This window comes from Aquarana catesbeiana, linkage group LG03, assembly GCF_042186555.1.
Source record: "Aquarana catesbeiana isolate 2022-GZ linkage group LG03, ASM4218655v1, whole genome shotgun sequence".
Taxonomy (NCBI): Eukaryota; Metazoa; Chordata; class Amphibia; order Anura; family Ranidae; genus Aquarana; species Aquarana catesbeiana.
Genome location: NC_133326.1, coordinates 721,605,887 through 721,627,101, shown reverse-complemented (window position 1 = coordinate 721,627,101; position 21,215 = coordinate 721,605,887). Strand labels below are relative to the sequence as shown.

At 44.5% G+C, this 21,215-nt stretch overlaps 1 protein-coding gene across 1 annotated transcript in view; it reads left to right on the top strand.

Annotated features, from left to right (window-relative positions):
* The window catches only part of LOC141133726 (C-type lectin domain family 10 member A-like), a 72,369-nt gene that overhangs the window by 10,595 nt on the left and 40,559 nt on the right, over positions 1–21,215 (top strand). The window contains exons 2-4 of the mRNA XM_073623248.1: positions 15,244–15,282; positions 18,268–18,309; positions 18,523–18,573. Coding sequence (XP_073479349.1) covers positions 15,244–15,282; positions 18,268–18,309; positions 18,523–18,573 — 132 coding nt within the window. The remainder of the gene's footprint in view (positions 1–15,243; positions 15,283–18,267; positions 18,310–18,522; positions 18,574–21,215) is intronic.

The following is a 21,215-nucleotide window of genomic DNA, read 5'->3' as shown; positions in this document are numbered from 1 at the left end:
ACTCCCTTTAGAAATAAATAGCGGCCCTCTGGATCTACGAGGGAATCTGTCAGTTGCCAAGGGAGGTTTTTAGAGAGCAAAATCGAGACCCCCTTCATTTTGGCTAGTGAGTTAGTGGCATGGAAGGATGTAGGGTACATACGGCTTGCGAGTTTAGGGGTGTTATTCGTGCGGAAGTGAGTTTCTTGCAGAAACACCACATCTGCCTTCAACTTACTCATCATGTTGAGGATTTGACTACGCTTCTCAGGGATATTTAGCCCTTTAACTTTTTTAGAGACCACTTTAAGTGTGGTGTGTTGCGGACTGGAATGTAGGGAAGCCATGGTATTTGGGTATTATCAAGTTGATGGATTAGTCACGAGGTGGGGCTGCCTTTTACAAATGTGACCAATGTGGGTAGGTGGAGTCTGTGGAGGATTATATGCCCTTGATAGGTTTTTAATCATTACAGTGGGGAATGCTACAGTGGAGACCAGGGGGGGCAAGACCCAGGTAAAGAGAGGGGGGGGAGAGGGTATGTGAAGGGGGAGGGGGTTGAGAGAAAGATGGGAGGAGGTTAGTCAAGTGGTGGCTTTTAGCGAGGAGTAAGATGTACTTACCGGAGGTAATAGTAGTCCAGCTACCTTACCCTGTTGGGGGTTGAAACGTCCGGTATGGGTCAACTAGGATAGTCACTGTCCCGTTGTGTGGAGGAGTGGAAAGTGTCCGGAGGTAGGTTTGTAGGATGTCCTGTTCATGGGAGGTCGTCATAGGTCTATTCAACTTGTGGGGAGGGAGCCTGCTTTCATAGCAAAGGAAAAAGAAGTGGTGAAAGATCTCAGATTGATGTTGTGGTATCATTAACAGTCAACATTATAGACAATTGAAACATTAAACTTTAGACTATGTACCAAGAGAATATCTTGCTATGCTAATAAACTCGGGGAGGTCGCCACCCTGAGAGCAAGTATAAAGGCACAGGAAGAGTTGTAGGACTAAACCATATATAAACATATCTTAATAATAATAATGATAATAATAATATTAGTAATAAGTCGGACTTAGTGCAATATGTAACCTCGTACTTGGTTACGGGGATTTGTGGGGGCGTGAGGTAGAGCAACTTCGAAAAGGTTAGCTCGCCATAATTTAGAGGGGTAATTTGGCTACGGGGGGGGGGGGGGAGGAGTATGGACTCATTCATTGAGGTTTAGGTGTATGAACTGGTCGAGATATGGTCCGATCAGCGGGATAAGACAAAACCTCACCTCAAGTGGTTGTGTTTCCTAATAGTGGCCCATAGCTGCTAATGGTAATAATCATCAATGAGTTAGGTACATAGCGGCATTTTATGGGTATACAGTTGTCAGTACAAAACTCAGCGGTGTTAGCCCTAGAGTTGTTAGCTAAAAAGAACCTGTCCACCATTAGGAAGTTCGCCCCACATGGAAGTCCCTGGTGTGGGTACAGCGAGAAGAGGTGCGTTGTTCAAGGAGAGAGACATTTTCCATGTGGGACGAGCCCCCCTTTTTCTGACATACATAGCAAGTAAATTAGCAAAAATATATTCAAAAGCAGGGAATACAAGTAAGGAAAAAAGAAAGAACTCTATATGTAAATCGGAGCATAGTGGGGTACCGTAGGTTAAGCACCTAGCTTAAACTTGTCTCGGGTGCTCAGTCCATCTCATTGGTGTAGCTTCTTTGGTCTTAAGAAGGTACCTGGGTGTGTGGGGGGGGGGGTTAGGGAGGGTAGGGAAGGGGGAGGGAAGGAGGGGGAGAGGAGAGGAAGGGGAGAAAGGAGACCCAAGGGGTGTTATTAACTGCAGCGGAGGACTCCATTTGGATGATGGGGATCTATCCCAAGCTGTCATTCATAAGCTTAATACAGGCTGACAGTTGAATAAGGGTATTGGTGGATCGCATGGTAGCCAGTTATTCGATCAGTTAGTGTTCCACTGGTGTTGGATTCAGCTTAAATTATGCTTCTTAGGGGTACGATACTTTGGATTCTGTGGGGGTCTTTGGAAGAGGGTTATCTCTCTAGGGAGGATGTTCTGTTGTTGAGCTTATATGGAGGGAGAAAGCATGGGATCCTCAGGAGTTTCTACAATTGTAGAAATGCAATAGTGTCTATCCGTATATGGAGGAGCAGGTCCTAGTCGAGTGTTAAATAGGCCTTTGCAGTATGGATTTGAGGCGCCGGTCAGTTTGTTATCCTGTCCTGGTTCGATGGCGCTGGGGCTTGGGGTGGGGCGGCGGCCTGAAAAAGACGGCAACTCTGAACATGAGTTGTGTTATCCTCAAGTATTTGAAAGGGAGTCATTAAGACTGATCTGGCCTGGCCCGCCTGTGGGCCGGGGATGCTGTTGGGCTTTGTCGATCTCTATCCTGCTGATCCCTTTGAGGAAGTGGTCTTGGAGAGGATGATCTGCGCCTTCTGATGTGGAATTCATCTCTTACCGGTATAGCTTCCATGGAGTTGGTTCTTTGGAGCTAGGGGGTACGAAAGGCTCTATACCAGTCCGGGAGTTCGATGAATGGTATCGGTAGTGTATTGCAGAACCCCCTGAGATCTTCCGGGACTTTCAGATTGGCAGTGCATCCGGCATTTGATGCAGATAGGCAGAAGGGGAACCTCCAGCGATATTGGATCCCTTTATGGCGTAACAGGTCGAGCAGCGAGCGCAGGTCTCTTCTGTTTTGCAGGGTTATAGGGGACAGATCTTGGAAAATCTTGATTTCTGCTCCCTGATACAGCAAACTGCGGCGCTCCCTAGCTCTTCTCAAGATGTCTTCCTTCAATCTGAAATTTATTAGGCAGCATACCACATCCCTGGGAGGATCTGTGTCCCTGCCTCTGGGTTTAAGAGCTCTGTGTAGACGCTCGTATTCGATGGGGGTCTCAGGGGGTCTACCCAGCAAATCGTTGAAGATCTGGATTGTGGCCTGTGTTATGTGATTCTGTTCAACAGATTCAGGCATACCTCTTACCCGTAGATTATGGCGGCGTCCACGGTTGTCCAGATCTTCCATGTGTCTATGTAAGTCTCTAAGCTGGCTATTGTACGTCTGAGATGAGTGCTGTAGCTGTTGTAAGGCGGCATCATGGCAGGTTGTGGTTGTTTCTAAGTCATCAATCCGCATATGCATCGATTGAATATCTCTCCTGAGATCTGTAAATGCAGCAGCAAAAGATTCTTTTATGTCTGCTGCTACCGATCTGAGATCGCTCATGTTAAGTGGGCGGGCGGCAGAGGGGCTCTCCGTGCGCTGAGGGTTTCTCCTGGCAGGGCTGAGGCTGGAGGAGCGTGCTCTGGAGTAGGCCGGAGTTGAAGCCGGGGCCTCGCGTGATCGCGCTCGGAATATTTCCAGGATATTGTGTCCGGAGAGCGAGTCTGTGCCTCTAGGGGATCGGGACCGGGACTGTGATGCTTTGTCCTTCGGTTTCCCCATGTTTGCTGTGCTGAAGGGCTCCGTTAGTCAGCTAGCAGGACCTCCGTGGGACAGAGCGAGGAAGTCAGGCAGCCATTCCTGTTCGGCACCAAGCCACGCCCCCGACAGCTGTTATATAGCTGAGTGCGGGGCCACTTCCTGATGTAAATGTATGACCTGCCTTCCTCTGATGTCATGTGGCATCAGAGGGGGTGGAGTCACCCGTTTGCGTCACTGGGTGGCCCCGCCCTCAGATTTATAACAGCTGTCATCGCGAAGAAGCGTCAGTCGGCGGGAGCCTCTCATGGAGGCAGGGTTGTTGTGTTTTTTTTTTCTTTTTATTTTCCGTCAAACACTGTCATCGAAGATGGATTTGCATAAAGGACTTGTCCCAAAGTGTCTCCTGTCATTTTTACTATTTCTGACACTTTTTTAGTGAATTGGTTGGGGTTCAATGTACCCCATACCCATTCACATATGGGGCTTCCAAATTCCGATAAGCCCCCCGCTCGCAAACCCCCACAACCACCGGGCAAGGGTTGTGGGGGCGAGACCCTTGTCCCCATCAATATGGGGCAAGATGTTTTGGGGGGGACCCCAAAACATCCTTTCCATGTTAAGGGCATGTGACCCGGTGTGGTTCAGGAGGGGGGGGCGCTCTCTCATCCCCCCCCTATTTTCCTGCAGCCTGCCAGGTTGCATGCTCGGATAAGGGTCTGGTATGGATTTTGGGGGGTTCCCCCAAAATCTGGTATGGATTTTGGGGGGACCCCTACACCATTAAAAAAAAAAAAGAATTGGCACGGGGTTTCCCTTAGTATCCATACCAGACCTGAAGGGTCTGGTAATGGACTGGGGGGGAACACATGCCAATTTTTTCAATGATTTTTATCTATATTGCCGGGATCCAACAATACATTACAGCCGCGATCAGTTTCAAATAGGGATGAGCTTCGTGTTCGACTCGAACATCGTGTGTTTGGTCGTTCGCCGAATTACGAACGATATGGTCCGTTCACACTAAATTCGAGAGGCGCGTCACGGCCCATAATTCACTGCGGCATCGCAGTGCATTGCTGGCTGATGATTGGCCAAGCATGCACTATCACTCGCATGCTTGGCCAATCACAGCACTGTGTGTACAGAGAACCGTAATTGGCCAAAGCCAAGGAGGCTTTGGCCAATTATGGCTCGGGGGTTTAGTACACGCCCCACACTATATAAGGCCGCCTGCATGTCGGCCCTGTGTAGTGTGTTCCGGCGTTGAGACAGAGATAGAGAGACAGAGAGAGAGACAGACAGTGTCATTTGATTTAAGTTAGAGTAGGCAGGCGAGTCAGTTAGCTGCACTTACAGTGTATTGTGTATATATATGCATCCCAGGTGTTGTGTGTGTGTGTGTCTGTATATATATATATATATATATATATATATATATATATTTATATATATACACTGTAATCAGTTTAGCTAGATCCTGTTCTTCTCTTCCTAATATACTGACAGGCAGGCAGGTGTTTTTACAGTATTTCCAGTTACTGTACTGTACTGTGTACCCTGCACAGTCTCTGCACAGTCTCACCTACAGTATAGCTAACTGCAGCCAGGTGCTTATGTAGGCTCTTTGAAGTATTTCCAGTTAATGTACTGTGTACTCTGCACAGTCTCACCTACAGTATAACTACCTTAAGGCAAGTGCAGGTGTTATCATGCTAATAATACTACAGGCAGGCAGTTGATTCTGCTAGCTGCAGTATAATCGCTATATATATATACATCCTAGTTTTGTGCAGCTCACTGCAGGCCAATAGTGTGTCTGGAAGGCCAACAAGGAGAGGCAGACAGTCACAAGCCAATAAAAGATGGCAAGCAGGCTCTGTGTCTAGAGGCAACAGTGCTGGTCATGGACAAGGTGCATCCTCATCAGCACGTAGCCGTGGGACATGCTTGGCCTTTTTTCTGCAGCTGGCTGTGTTGAGCCGCAACATGTGGAAGACTTGGTCGAGTGGATGACCAAGCCCTCCTCATCCTCCTCATCCTCTCTCACCCAGGCTCAGGGTAATTTGTCTGGCAAAGCAGCTGCCAACGCGGCCTCTTCCCTTGGCTCAATGGCATCAGTGACTCCTTCCCTAGCCCCACCATGTCCTCCTGAGAAGTCCCTCGAACTGTTTGACCACAGTGTTGTGTGCATGCTCCAGGAGGATGCCCAGTGTTTTGAAGGCTCTGATGATGGTACTGAGCTAGATGAAGGCAGTAACGTGAGCACGGACAGAGGGGGTGCCCAAGAAGGACAGCAATCTGGCAGTCATGTTCCCCCCTGCTGCAGCATACTGCCAGGTTTCCTCCAGTGATAAGGAAGGAGGGAATGATGAGGTCACTGACTCAACGTGGGTGACTGATAGGAGAGAGGAGGAGGAGGCACATCACCAAAGAGGAAGGATGCCCTCCAGGGGCCAGCCTAAGGGCAGCACACTGACTGCATCACACCGCAGGGCGCTGCTGTCTCTGCGCAATATTCCAAAAGTTCTTTGGTGTGGGCCTTTTTTGAGATGAGTGCATCAGATCGCACCGCTGCTATTTGCAACATATGTCTCAAGCGTATCTCGCATGGCCAAAAAATCCCCCCCTTGGGCACCACATGCCTGACCAGACATATGTTGACCTGCCATACAGTTCGTTGGCAAGCGTACCTAAAAGACCCACACCAAAGAACAAAGAGGAAAAATCTATAGAAAATGTGTATCATCACACGGAGTGGCGCCGTGGATACACTAAAGATAGTACCGTGCCGCGTCCTTTTAATTACATATATCAAAAACCGGGGGAGAAGGGACTTATGGACTTTTTAGGCACCTAAAAAGTCCATAAGTCCCTTCTCCCCCGGTTTTTGATATAAAGAACAAAGAGGACCTCTCCTTGCTCCTCATCAGCTGGGATCTCCAACCCCACGATACAATCAGTCCTCTCTGAGACCTGCACTGAGAGGAATGAAGGTGTAGAATTAGGTGTGTCACAGCCAAGTACTTGCGGGCAATCTGCTATCAGTACACCGATGTCAGGTTGTACCAGGCAAATTTCCCTGCCCCAGCTGCTGCACCGCAGAAAGAAGTTCACTCCCAGCCATCCACATGCCCAGCACTTGAATGCTAGCTTGGCAAAATTGCTAGCACTTCAGCTGCTACCTTTTCAGCTGGTAGACTCTGCCCCCTTCCGTGAGTTTGTGGAATGGTGTGCTTGGGGGACAGGAGCCACACTGGGGCAGAGATTCTGTCAGCTCTGCAGGGGCAGGTTCAGAGGTGGTTGACGCCACGCCAACTTAAGGCAGGAATGGTGGTTTGCGACAATGGCACCAACCTCCTCTCCGCCCTCCAACAGGGACAACTGACCCATGTGCCCTGTTTGGCTCACGACCTTAACTTGGTGGTGCAGCGGTTCTTGGGCAGGTACCCGGGCTTACAGGATGTCCTGAGGCAGGCCAGGAAAGTCTGTGTGCATTTCCACTGGTCAAATAATGCCAGTGCTCGGCTGGCAGACCTCCAAAAGGAATTTAACCTGCCTAAGAACCGCCTAATCTGTGACATGCCCACCAGGTGGAACTTAATGTTGGCCATGCTGCAGCAGCTGCACACGCAGTAGAGGGTCATCAATGAGTACCTGTGTGACTATGGCACCAGGACAGGGTCAGGGGAGCTTGTTTTTTTTCCCCATGCCAATGGGCCATGATCAAGGATGCATGCACTGTCCTGTCACCATTTGAGGAGGCCACGAGGATGGTGAGCAGTGACAGTGCATGCATCAGTGACACTGTCCCCCTTGTCCACCTGTTGGAGCACACGCTGCATGGAATAATGGACAGGGAACTTGAGGCAGAACAGAGGGAGTAAGAGGAGGACTTCCTTAGCTCTCAAGGCCCCCTTTATCCAGACAGTGTTCCTGCGTGCCTGCCGATCACACAGGAAGAGGATGAGGAGGAGGAGGAGGAGGATTGTGTCAGCATGGAGGTGAAGCCTGGCATTCAGCATCAGCAGCAGTCTTTAAGGGATCATTTACAGTCTCAAGAAACCCATGGACTTGTACGTGACTGGGAGGAGGTGGCTGCGGATCATGTCGTCCTTAGTGACCCAGAGGACTCCGGACCGAATGCCCTAGCAAACCTACACTGCATGGCCTCCCTGAACCTGCAAAGCCTGCGGAAGGATCCTCTTATTCGTGGTATCAAGGAGAGGGATCAATACTGGCTGGCAACCCTCCTTGATCCACGTTACAAGGGTAAGGTTGCGGACCTTATCTTGCTGTCGCAGAGGGAGCAGAGGATGAAACATCTTCGGGAGGCCTTTCAGAAAGGTCTGTGCAACGCATTCCCAGAGACTAGGAGGTTACAAACTCCTGTTCCTAGACAATGTGTTGCTGAGGCTTCGGTCAGTCAAAGAAGGAGCGGTGGAGAAGGTGGCCGTCTGACCGATGCGTTCAGACTATTTTTTTAGTCCGCAGCCCCAAGGTATGATCGGTTCCAGCAACCATCGTCAGCGTCTGTTTTACATGGTGCAGGAATACTTAGGGGCAAGATCTGACTTGGACACCTTTCCCACCGAAAATCCTTTGGGTTACTGTGTCTTGAGGATGGATCACTGGCCAGAGCTTGCACAGTATGCAATTGAGCTACTGGCCTGTCCTGCATCCAGCATTCTTTTGGAACGCACATTCGGTGCTGCTGGAGGCTTTGTAACCGATCACAGGGTGCGTCTGTCCACCGACTCGGTTGATCGACTGACCTTCATAAAAATGAATCAGTCTTGAATCACCACCAGCTACCAAGCACCTGACGCTGATGTAACCGAATATTTTTTTTTGAAATGTCAGATCCCTTCAAGACTGCCTATGCTGATGCTGAGTGACTATCCTGTTATGCTGAGTGATTATCCTCTTCCTCCTCAATGATCATGCTGATAGTTTGTAAGAACATTTTTGGTTCTGGGCGCCGCCACCAGTGGCTAAGGCCCAATTTTTCAGCCCCTGTTTAAAAGGGGCGTGTAATTACAATTTTTGATGCAATATTTTGCAGCATGGCTCGTTCCTGCGCTCCAACTAGAGTATCTGTGAGGGGTTGCAGTGTTGTGGCACCAGTACCAGTGCCTAAGGCTCAATTTTTCTGCCCCTGTTCAACAGGGGCATGTAATTAGAATTCTTGATCTAATATTTCACAGCAGGGCCCTGTGAGGGCTTACAGTGTTGTGGCCACAACAACACCTAAGGCCCAAATTTCTTCTGAGTATATAGGACAGGCCCCTAATTTAAAACATCCAACTTACAAACGACTCCTACTTGCAAACGGAAGGAGACAACAGGAAGTAAGATTAAATCTACCCCTAGGAAGGGAAATTCTCTCCTGTAAGAGTTAATATGGGAAAAACGTTTCTTCTTTCCACTGATGCTTTATCACCAATCCTTGTTTCACTAAAAAACCCAAATTTTCTAAAAAACATTTGTCATTGGGACAAAAAGTGAGGTGAAATCTTCTGAAGAGGAGCACAGACAGCAAAACAAATGTCACAGGGGTGATAACCCTTCCCTATGTTTTCCAAAAAGCTTAAAATTGATTTTTTGGCTGGAGCTAAACACGATAAAAATGTACCAGTTCAAAATTACAAACAGATTATACTTAACAACAAACCTACAGTCCCTGTCTTGTTTGCACCGCCTGTATACTGCTATTCAAAGTATATAGGGCCTGGTGGCCCTTACGCCTTTCCTTTTTATAATTTGGGTGCGGGGTTCCCCTTTATATCCATACAAGATCCAAAGGGCCTGGTAATGGACTGGGGGGTACCCATGCCATTTTTCTCACTGATTTTCATCCATATTGCCAGGACCCAGCATTACATTAAAGCCGCAAGCAGTTTTAAATGACTTTTATTCCTTTAAAAATGTCATTTTGTGCAGGGACTGTTCTAAGCACGGGAAACACACGCCACTTTACAGGCATACTATAGACATCCCCCAGGTACGATATTTAAAGGAATATTTCACTTTTTTTTTTACTTTAAGCATCATTAAAATCACTGCTCCCGAAAAAACGTCCCTTTTTAAAACTTTTTTTTGCATTGATACATGTCCCCTGGGGCAGGACCCGGGTCCCCAAAATTGGGAAAACACTCACCACTACTGTGAATCTCGTGAGAGTTATTCCAATAGGGAGATCACCATATCCCAGAGGAGGGCAAGTGCCCATCCATTATAGATTTGTGTCTTTACAAAATCATGCCTCCTGTGAGGGAGGGGATTTTTCGGGGGCGCAGAGTGGGCCAGGGAGGGGTTCCCCTGCCTACCAGCCCAATGTGAGGGATTGGTGGAGACATTTCCCTCAACAAATGTCCATAGAAAATGGCCCACAACGCAAAAAAAAGAAAGAGAGGAAGGAGAGGGGGTAGGCGATTTTAAAAGGTCAAAACCCCAATAGGAACAGGAATATAAAATCTGAGTGGCATTTCTCTGAATGATGATGAGATACGTGTTCTGGACAGAGGGCTTAAGTTCGCCCCAACCAAAAAGCTCAACAAATTTCAGATGTATGTAAGTATACAAAAATATATTAGGAATCTTAATATCAAAAAATATTTTTTGTCAAATCCTATTAGGAATGTTGCAGCTGATGAAGGGGCTCATTCTAAACTTCGCAATTAATCGACATTTAACCTTCTCAATACAGATAATAAATTCTTAGAGGTGTTTAAGAATATGGTGGCTAAGGATCTGGATGGTCTTAAAGTGAGGAAATTGGTAGATCCCCAGTATATTAGGAATGCCATTGAGTCTTTAGAGAAGCAAAAGGAAATCATCATGCATCCTATAGATAAGGGAGGTGGTTTAGTTGTCCTAAGTAAGTCATAATACCCAGAAGAGATGGGTCGCTCGTTGAGTGACGGTGACACGTATAAATTATTGAATAAAGACCCTTTGATGGAGTTCAAAGATGAACTTCACACCATAGTTGAAGGTGGGAAGGTCAGGGGTGTTCTCAATAAGAAGGAGGCTGCTTATTTGGATCCTCTTTTTTTGTAGAAACCCCATCATTTGTTTTCTCACAAAAATCCATAAGGATAGTGTCAACCCTCCAGGCAGACCAATCGTGAACAGGATTGAATCGGTCTCTGCTAGATTGGGTCAATGCATGGATTCCTTCCTTCAACTGTTGGTTTTGAAAACAGATGCCTTCCTTAAAGATATGAAATGCATCATTCAGATTTTGGAGTCTTTGAAGTGTACCCACTCTAGTATCCTTGTCACAGCCGACGTAAGCTCATTACATACCATCATAGTGCATGAGGATGCTGTATGATCAGTATAATGGGCATTATCCTCTTCTGAGCTTCCCAGGAAGCACCTAAAATTTCTTCTAAAGAGTCTGAATTTCTGTTTATCCGGGGATTATTTCTGGTAAAACAGACAGTTCTATTTACAAACCAGAGGGGTTACGATAGGAGCCAGTTTTGCTCCCAGTGTGGCCAATTTATTTATGGCCTACTGGGAGGAGGAGGCGGTCTTCAAGAATCGCCCCCCTGAACTTGTCTGTTATAGGAGATTCATTGATGATCTCATTATGGTCTGGGAAGGAGAGATGTCTAGTTTGGATAGGTTTATTCAGACAATGAATGATAATACGAAGAGCATCTCCCTTACATGGAAAAACAGTTTGGAAAGCATGGTCTTTTTAGACTTGGAAATCTCTAAGGGTAATGAGCATTTTAGGATGTGCAACTATTTTAAACCAACAGATCGGAATACCTACATCCCCCTGGAGAGTTGCCACCACCGTATGTGGCTGTGCAATATCCCCAGGGGCAGTTCATTAGATTGAGACAACATTGTACTCAAGAGGAGGATTTTGTCTCTTAATCGCAGGTTTTAGCCTCTAGGTTTGAGCAGAAGGGGTATGATAAATATACCCTTGATGGAGAAATAGAGAAACTGAGCACTACTGACAGACAGGTGTTAGTATCTAAAAAGAATAGGGAATCTAAAAATGATGTGAATAATTTTAAAATGGTGTTGGACTACAATGTACAATATAAGAAGTTTGAAAAGATAGTCTCAAGAAATTGGTCTGTACTCAAACAGGATAAGGTGTTAGGCCCGGTGCTACCAGCAAGACCACAATTTATATATATAAAAAAGCTCCTATGTTGCGGGATCGTATAGCCCCAGGAGTAAATCCCCCTATTCAGTCCGCAAATAGGTTTTTCTCTTTCCTTAGTGGTTTCTATACCTGTGGACAGTGTACAGCCTGTAGGCATTCGAAGGTTAACAATAAAAAGCGTAAAGAATTTTTAGCCACAGTTACCAATACAAATTATTCTATTCAGCAATTGATTACATGTAATACTGTTGTTGTTTACTTGCTTGAATGTGATTGTGGTTTGCAATACATTGGTAGAACCTCCAGACCTTTACATGTTCATTTGGGGGAACATGTAAACAACATCAAAAAAGGGTTAAAGACTCATAATGACTCTAGGCATTTTAAATTATTTCATAATCAGGAACCCCGCAGCCTTAGATTTTGGGGCATAGAGAGGGTCACTAAACACTGTAGAGGGGGTCATTTGTCATATGTCAGCTAAGTCGCAGGGAATCTTACTGGATACATGAGACATATGTGAAGAAAGAAGGGAAGGGAAGAGTGTGGGGGGGGGGGGCAGGAGAGAACAGAATGGGGGGTAGGAGGTAACAGTATTGGGGAGCCAGAGAGAACAGTATAGGGGAAAGCCTACTGATTATGGCCCAGGGACTGAGAGCAGATCATTCTCTAATGATAGACAGCCATCATGGTTCTGGGCACCGCCACCAGTGGCCAAGGCTCAATTTTTCTGCCCCTGTTTAACAGGGGCGTGTAATTACAATTTTTGATGCAATGCTTTGCAGCAGGGCTCATTTCTGCGCTCCAACTAGAGTATCTGTGAGGGGTTGCAGTGTTGTGGCACCAGTGCCCAAGGCCCAAATTTTCAGCCTGTTTAACAGGGGTGTATAATTACAATTTTTGATGCAATACTTTGCAGCAGGGCTCATCTGGGGATGGAAAATATTTACATCTTGAGCTGTCATATCTGCCTTCACCCATCCTGTTACTGGAGGGCCTTCCTACCATCCTAGAACTGCTGCTCTACTCACATTTCTAAGGTCCACCTCCATGATATGTTCCATCTGATAGAGTCATTAACATCTACATTGTGAGTTGTCATGTCGGCCTTCACCCGTCCTGCCACTGGAGGACCTTCATACCATCCTAGATTTGCTGCTCTACTCACATTCTTGAGCTCCACCTCCAATAAATATTCCATCTGATGGAGTCACTAAACATTTACATTGTGAGTTGTCATATCGGCCTTCACCCGTCCTGCCACTGGAGGTCCTTCTTACTATGCTAACACCAAGTAATCCAAATTATGATTGCTTGAAGAAATTTTAGTTACAGCCTTGCCCATGTTTACTTTACCAGGGTAGGGGTAGCTTTACAAGGTAAAAAAATAACAATAAAAAATGTAAAATGAAAACCAAAAAAATTTTACAAAACGTTAATCTGTATATAATTTAAAAAAAAAAAATTAAAAAGTTTCAATGGTGAGTGGAAAAATGTCTGGGTCTGGATGAGCTTTTCACTCAACACTATTAAAGGTCAAAGTTCTTCCCTTTAAGTTCTGTTTCAGAGATCCTTGGCCTCCCACTTCTTGATTAAGACCTTTGTATAGGGTATCCCCCATGTAGTTGCACACAAATTTAAGGCTTGACATGTTGGGTATTTATTAAGCGCAACCTTTTTTATATTGTACAAAAAAAAATGGGTATTGTCTTGTGTTAGTGTGCACTAAAATAAATTTAGGAGGAGACTTACCTCCTATCACAACTAGAAATGGCAGCAAGGCAGGGCAGTGTTATTATAATGGGTTATATTAATTTTCTAGATATGGACTGGGCGGAAGCAACTGCCCATTCATCTAAGGCTTGCAATTGTCTTAAATGTCTTGCAGGACAATTTCATGGGTCTTTTGGTGAATGCACCAACAAGACATAATGCATTACTAGACCTACTAAATAAAAACAACACGGATGTGGAAGTACGGGGCAATTTAGGAAACAGCAACCACAGGTCAATTAAATTCAGTATAAAGCACAAAATATGAAGCACAAGGGTAATACAAGAACACTGAATTTCAAAAAGGTCAACTTCCCTAAACCTTGCTCTTTGCTAGACGATATTAAATGTGTTAAAATCCTAGGTACAAGGAACACTGAGGAACAATGGGAGTGCTTCAAGAGCATACTAAATAAAGGTATTGGCCAGTGCATTCCAATGGACAATAAGTATAAAAGAGCTAAAATAAATCCAGGGTGGCTAAACTCTAATGTAAAAATGCATATAAAAGCAAAAGAAAAGGCCTTCAAAAAATATAAGGCTGAGGGGTCATCATCAGCATTCCAACAATACAAAGAATGCAATAAGAAATGTAAGAGGCAAGGGAAAGACTACAAGCATAAGCATTGAACTTATTCTCTCTGGAGAAGAGACGCTTGAGAGGGAATATGATAGCGATGTACAAATGGCGTACTGGTGACCCTAGCATAGGGAAAAAACGTTTCGGTGGAAGGGAGTTTAAAAAGACACACGGCCATTCACTGAAACTGGAAGAGAAGTTATTTAATGTTAATCTGTGTAGAGTTTTCATTACTGTAAGAGCAGTAAAGATGTGGAACTCTCTTCCACAAGTGGTGGTTTCAGCAGGGAGCATTGATAGTCTCAAAAAACTTTTAGATGGGCATCCTAATGATCACAACATATAAGGATATGCAATTTACTATTGACATAAACACACACACACACAGGTTGAACTGGATGGACTGGTATCTTTTTTCAACCTTACTGACTATGTAACTATTTTTTACTGAAATTTTAGCTTTTTATAGACCTTTGAGCAATTATAGTGTAAAAAAAAAAAAAAATAGGAACTGACACAATTTTATTCTCCAATTTGTCTGCTTTCAGAAAATATGATATTTTGGGGGTTTAATGCAATCTTCAGGTCTAAAATTATTTTGTAAACATAAGTGCAAAAAAAAATAATGCAAAAACAGCTCTGGCAGGGAAAGGGTTAAACCCATTTTAGAAATCCCTCTCCAATCTTATCTACATGGTGGACATTCATGTTGTAGCCATCAATCCAGCACAACTGAGAGATGAAGTTTTTTCTTTTTTTTTTTTTTCTTTTAAAAATGTTCATCTGTTTTAGGGTGGTGGCATTTGGGGTTTTTTCTTTATTTTCAGTGTATATTGACTTAGTTAATATTGATAGGGCCCTAATTTAAGGTTATTTTTTTTGCAGCAAGACTTCCCTTTAAAGAACGTGGATGGTGGCTTTGGGGTTTTAGATTTCTTTCGGTGTTTTCTAGATTTGTATTTTATGTGGGAAGCATTTTTTTTTTTTTAAAAACGTTCAAGCACATTATTCACTGGTTATTGACCATCTGTACTTGGCAACAACCCTCTGTAGAGAAAGGCAGATGAAGGTCAGTGGGAGTTCTGTGATATCTTTTAGAGGTAATAAATACCTAGAAATATTACACACATTACTATTAGGACACATTACTAAACATTTTACACCCACCATTAAACCCCATGAATGATGAGAGGTTCACTTTAAAATTATATGATGAATTATTGTAAGTGAATGAGATCCTGTGATGCCCACAGTAAAGATGTGTTGACAAATCTGTTTAGATATTGCTGTAACTGCACCTGATCTCTCCAACGGTTGAGAGTTCCATTTCTCTTTTTTAGATAAAAGTACGCAAAAGGAAATATTACAGATGAAGAATGGTGAGTGTTTGTGAACCGAGGGTTACTTTTGAGAGGATTCAGCAGCTACTTTCATACTCTCAGCAGTAAAATGTCAGTGGAAAGAGCAGAAGACATGATTCTGTGGAGAAGGAGGTAGTGGAAGAAGATCCTGCATACATGATTCTGTGGAGGAGGAGGTAGTGGAAGGAGATCCTGCATACATAATTCTGTGGAGGAGGAGGTAGTGGAAGGAGATCCTGCATACATAATTATGTGGAGGAGGAGGTAGTGGAAGGAGATCCTGCATACATAATTCTGTGGAGGAGGAGGTAGTGGAAGGAGATCCTGCATACATAATTCTGTGGAGGAGGAGGAGGTAGTGGAAGGAGATCCTGCATACATAATTCTGTGGTGGAGGAGGGTAGTGGAAGGAGATCCTGCATACATAGTTCTGTGGAGGAGAAAGTAGTGGAAGGAGACCCTGCATACATAATTCTGTGGAGGAGGAGGTAGTGGAAGGAGATCCTGCATACATAATTCTGTGGAGGAGGAGGTAGTAGAAGGAGACCCTGCATACATAATTCTGTGGAGGAGGAGGTAGTGGAAGGAGATCCTGCATACATTATTCTGTGGAGGAGGAGGTAGTGGAAGGAGACCCTGCATACATAATTCTGTGGAGGAGGAGGTAGTTGAAGGAGATCCTGCATACATAATTCTGTGGAGGAGGAAGTAGTGGAAGGAGACCCTGCATACATAATTCTGTGGAGGAGGAGGTAGTGGAAGGAGATCCTGCATACATAATTCTGTAGAGGAGGAGGTAGTGGAAGGAGACCCTGCATACATAATTCTGTGGAGGAGGAGGTAGTGGAAGGAGATCCTGCATAAATAATTCTGTGGAGGAGGAGGTAGTGAAAGGAGATCCAGCATACATATGTGGATGAGGGGGAGGTAGTGGAAGGAGATCCTGCATACATAATTCTGTGGAGGAGGAGGTAGTTGAAGGAGATCCTACATTCATAATTCTGTGGAGGAGAAGGTAGTGGAAGAAGATCCTGCATACATAATTCTGTGGAGGCGGAGGTAGTGGAAGGAGATCCTGCATACATAATTCTGTGGAGGAGGAGGTAGTGGAAGGAGATCCTGCATACATAATTCTGTGGAGGAGGAGGAGGTAGTGGAAGGAGATCCTGCATACATAATTCTGTGGTGGAGGAGGGTAGTGGAAGGAGATCCTGCATATATAATTATGTGGAGGAGGTAGTGGAAGGAGATCCTGCATACATAATTCTGTGGAGGAGGAGGTAGTGGAAGGAAATCCTGCATACATAATTCTGTGGAGGAGGTAGTAGAAGGAGACCCTGCATACATAATTCTGTGGAGGAGGAGGTAGTGGAAGGAGATCCTGCATACATAATTCTGTGGCGGAGGAGGTAGTGGAAGGAGTTCCTGCATACATAATTCTGTGGAGGAGGAGGTAGTGGAAGGAGACCCTGCATACATAATTCTGTGTAGGAGGAGGTAGTGGAAGGAGATCCTGCATACATAATTCTGTGGAGGAGGAGGTAGTTGAAGGAGATCCTACATACATAATTCTGTGGAGGAGAAGGTAGTGGAAGAAGATCCTGCATACATAATTCTGTGGAGGAGGAGGTAGTGGAAGGAGATCCTGCATACATAATTCTGTGGAGGAGGAGGTAGTGGAAGGAGATCCTGCATACATAATTCTGTGGAGGAGGAGGAGGTAGTGGAAGGAGATCCTGCATACATAATTCTGTGGTGGAGGAGGGTAGTGGAAGGAGATCCTGCATACATAGTTCTGTGGAGGAGAAAGTAGTGGAAGGAGACCCTGCATACATAATTCTGTGGAGGAGGAGGTAGTGGAAGGAGATCCTGCATACATAATTCTGTGGAGGAGGAGGTAGTAGAAGGAGACCCTGCATACATAATTCTGTGGAGGAGGAGGTAGTGGAAGGAGACCCTGCATACATAATTCTGTGGAGGAGGAGGTAGTTGAAGGAGATCCTGCATATATAATTATGTGGAGGAGAAAGTAGTGGAAGGAGATCCTGCATACATAATTCTGTGGAGGAGGAGGTAGTGGAAGAAGATCCTGCATATATAATTATGTGGAGGAGGTAGTGGAAGGAGATCCTGCATACATAATTCTGTGGAGGAGGAGGTAGTGGAAGGAGATCCTGCATACATAATTCTGTGGAGGAGAAGGTAGTGGAAGGAGATCCTGCATACATACTTCTGTGGAGGAGGAGGTTAGTGGAAGGAGACCATAGCACCGCTATGCTGTGCATTGCCAAATTCCCTGTGAACCGTGAAATTGCAGCACACAAATAAATGCATAGATGGTGGAGAAATGTCCAAGCCTGCAAAAAAGAGGGACCTCTAATACTGAGCTCCCTGGGGCGCAAGGCACACTAAAGTCTACCTAGGCCAACGCCAGTCAACCAAGTACTTGGTAAAGGTCTCTCCTGTAGAGAGACCCCTCACAGTTGGGAAGTGGTTAAAGGCCAGAGAACCTCCCCCAACATCAATGCAGGCCCCAATAACCTGCACCCTCTGACTCTGTGTGTAAAAAACAAAAAAAAAAAAAAAAAAAACACATGCACCGCTAGTACCCTTGATAAATTAGTGCCAATTGCAGATACACAAGGCAGACCTTGTAACCAGTATCAAAATTATCTCTCTCTCTGCTCCTTTCTACATGTTTTCTAGGCTCTCTATCTGTTTTCTTAGAAAAAAAAAACTTATTCTGTACAGAGCTCAAAAGCTCAAGCTTAAATATACTGTACATACACAACTGAAATAGTTAGGGAAGTGACTCACCCTTCTTATTTCACTTTCTGAATCAATTGTAAAGCTTTATCGCTGTCCGTGTTCTGAAGATTGTAGTTCTGAGCAGTCACATGTTTTCTGCGTAGTCTGATTACCCTTATGGTCTGAGGAGAGTTTTGTTGTCCAATGTTTCTGATTTATATTTACTTTTTTTTATTATTATATTTTATTTTTTAGATTCTGCATTGAAAAAGGGTATATCTGATCTGCAGAAATCAGGTAATTATAGGAAATTCTCAGAAAGCTCAAATCATTCTTTTGGATAGAAAGCAGGATTGGAATCTCTGAGTTTATTTATTTACAGTCTGTGTCCCCACTTGAGGAATTCCACCCTGTATATATGTCCTGGTGACCATTGTCATTTAGAGAGGAAGTGAAGAAAAACATCATTATAATGTTCAGTCTCATCAGCTTTGTGTTTTTTCTTTCCAGTTGCCAACATGACGGATGACCTGAACAAGATAAAACTGATTAAAAATAAAGGTAAACATTCTGCATTGTTTATTGGGCAGCACAGTGGCTAAGTGGTTAGCACTTCTGCCTAGCAGAAATAGAGTTATTAGTTTAAATCCCAACCATGGCACTACCTGCCTGGAGTTTGCATGTTCTCCCTGTCCTTACATGTGTTTCCTCTGGGTACTCAGTTTTCCTCCCACACTCCAAAGAATTCTGGTAGGTAATTTGGCTTTTGCCTAATTTGGCCCTAGTATGTATATGAATGTGAGTCAGAGATCATAGATTGTAAGTTCCTTGAGGGCAGGGACTGATGTGAATGTATAATATATATATATATATATATATATATATATATATATATATATATATATATATAAATGTAAAGCATGGCGTAAATTGACAGCTCTATATAAGTATCTGAAATAAATTCTGAAACAGAAGTCCAAAAAGTGATAGCTAGCTCTACCCTTCTTCTCCTTCCTTGGCCTAATGCAGAGCTGATGCTACTATGTGTGCTCTAAAATCAGGTAGCACCTTTAGTTATGGAGTCCCACCAAGGACCTTTATTTATGGTGTTCATCCATAGACCTTTGTTTAAGGAATCCCAACCTTGACCTTTATTTAGGGTGCCACCATCAACCTTTATTTCAGGCATCTCTCTATGGACCTTTATTTATGGGTAGGGATGGGCGGAACAACCCCCTGTTTGGTTCACACCAGAACTTTCGAACATCACGAAAGTTCGGAACCGAATAACAAACCCCATTGAAGTTTATGGGACCCGAACGTGAAAAATCAAGAGCCCATTTTGAAGGCTTATATGCAAGTAATTGGGCATACAATGGTTATGGGGGTCTGGGTACTGCCCTGGGGGACATGTATCAATGAAAACAAAGTTTGTAAAAAACGTAATTTTTAAATGAGCAGTGATTTATTGATGCTTAAAGTAAAAGCATCAAAAATAGAAATTCCTTTCAATATAGTGCACGGGTGGTCCCCTTAGTTACCTGTAAAGTGGCACATCTGTACTGTGTATAGAAGCTGCTACAGCAATAATTGCATTTATAAAACCCCAAAAAATTACATTTTCGCTGCAAGCTTTCTTTATTTTTTAAGCAACGGCTTGAAGAGCCAGTCTGTATGATGAAGGCACAATGTAGTGCATTGGGAACAAGATTAGAGATTTTTTGGAACAATTCTGGTTTCTCTTCCACAGACTTTGGATAGAAGTAATGGGTGCGGAAAAATTGGGCTTTGGGTGTCAGTGGCGCCTTCACACCATAACCCTATAGAGGTACTCTTGATGAAAGCAAGAATTGGCCTTGCTGTCAAAAATTTAAATGATATTCACCTGTCAAACAGGTGCAGAAAAATGTGGTCTTTGCATGTTAATTGTTCCCATGAAACTTAAACCAAAAAAAAATCTTCCAGATGAAATCAGAACCCACAACGCTAGGCAGCCTAGAAGTCTTGCAGAGATTCCACAGCCCAAAAACACTTAATCAGTGGCTTCAGGGGCTTCCTAGCTGCAGGTAATCCAGGACTGATTCATTTTGATAAATGTCAGATGGTCCACGGAATCTGTGGACAGACATGTTCTATTATCAGTAGGGATGAGCCCGATGCGTTCGACTCGAACATCGGGTGTTCGCCCGTTCACCTGTTTATCTGTTTGCGGCAAATTTGAAAGCAGCAGAACACCGTTAAAGTCTATGGGACATTAACATGAAAAACCAAAAGTGCTCATTCTAAAGGCTTATATGCAATTTATTGCCATAAAAAGTGTTTGGGGACCCGGGTCCTGCCCCATGTATCAATGCAAAAAAAAAGTTTTAAAAACGTTTTTTCGGGAGCAATGATTTTAATAATGCTTAAAGTGAAACAATAAAAATGAAATATTCCTTTAAATATCATGCCTGGGCTCCTGTGACCCAATACCCCTACTGCTGGGTATTTGCGACACATTAGATTCCCCACAGTCCAAAAAACTATTTGTATGTTATGCCGCTTTCTATGCTAGGAAAGCAATCCTGTTACAATGGAACAGGCCCCTTCCCCCCCGGTCCAACAATGGCAATCCCTGATAGATCTAGTGCTGCCATTATACAAGCTGACGCACATGGGATGTAATTGCCCCAAAAAAATTTGACAAGTTATGGGCGGCCTGGGTCCATGAGCAACCGTTGCCTTTGGACTAGGACTCGGAATGAAGTAACACGGCTGATCTGAGATAGGTAGAACTGCACACAATGTTTAATGATGGTGACTCCTGGTGAAAGTGGAACCCCTTTGTTCCCTCCCACCCTCCACCTCCCTTGCTCCTGACAGTAGTTTCCCCCTTACTGATGTTCTGATTAGGGATGAGCTTCGTGTTCGAGTCGAACCCATGTTCGACTCGAACATCGTCTGTTCGATCGTCCGTCGAATTGCGAACAATATGGGCCGTTCGCGCCAAATTCGAAGGGGGCGTTAGTGCATTGCCGGCTGATGATTGGCCAAGTATGCACTATGACCCGCATGCTTGGCCAATCACAGCGTCGTCTGTAGAGAGAGCTGTCATTGGCCAAAGCCAGGGTGGATTTGGCCAATTATGGTTCAGGGGGTTTAGTACACGCCCCAAACTATATAAGGCCGCCTGCATGGCGGCCCTGTGTAGTGTGTTCTGGCGT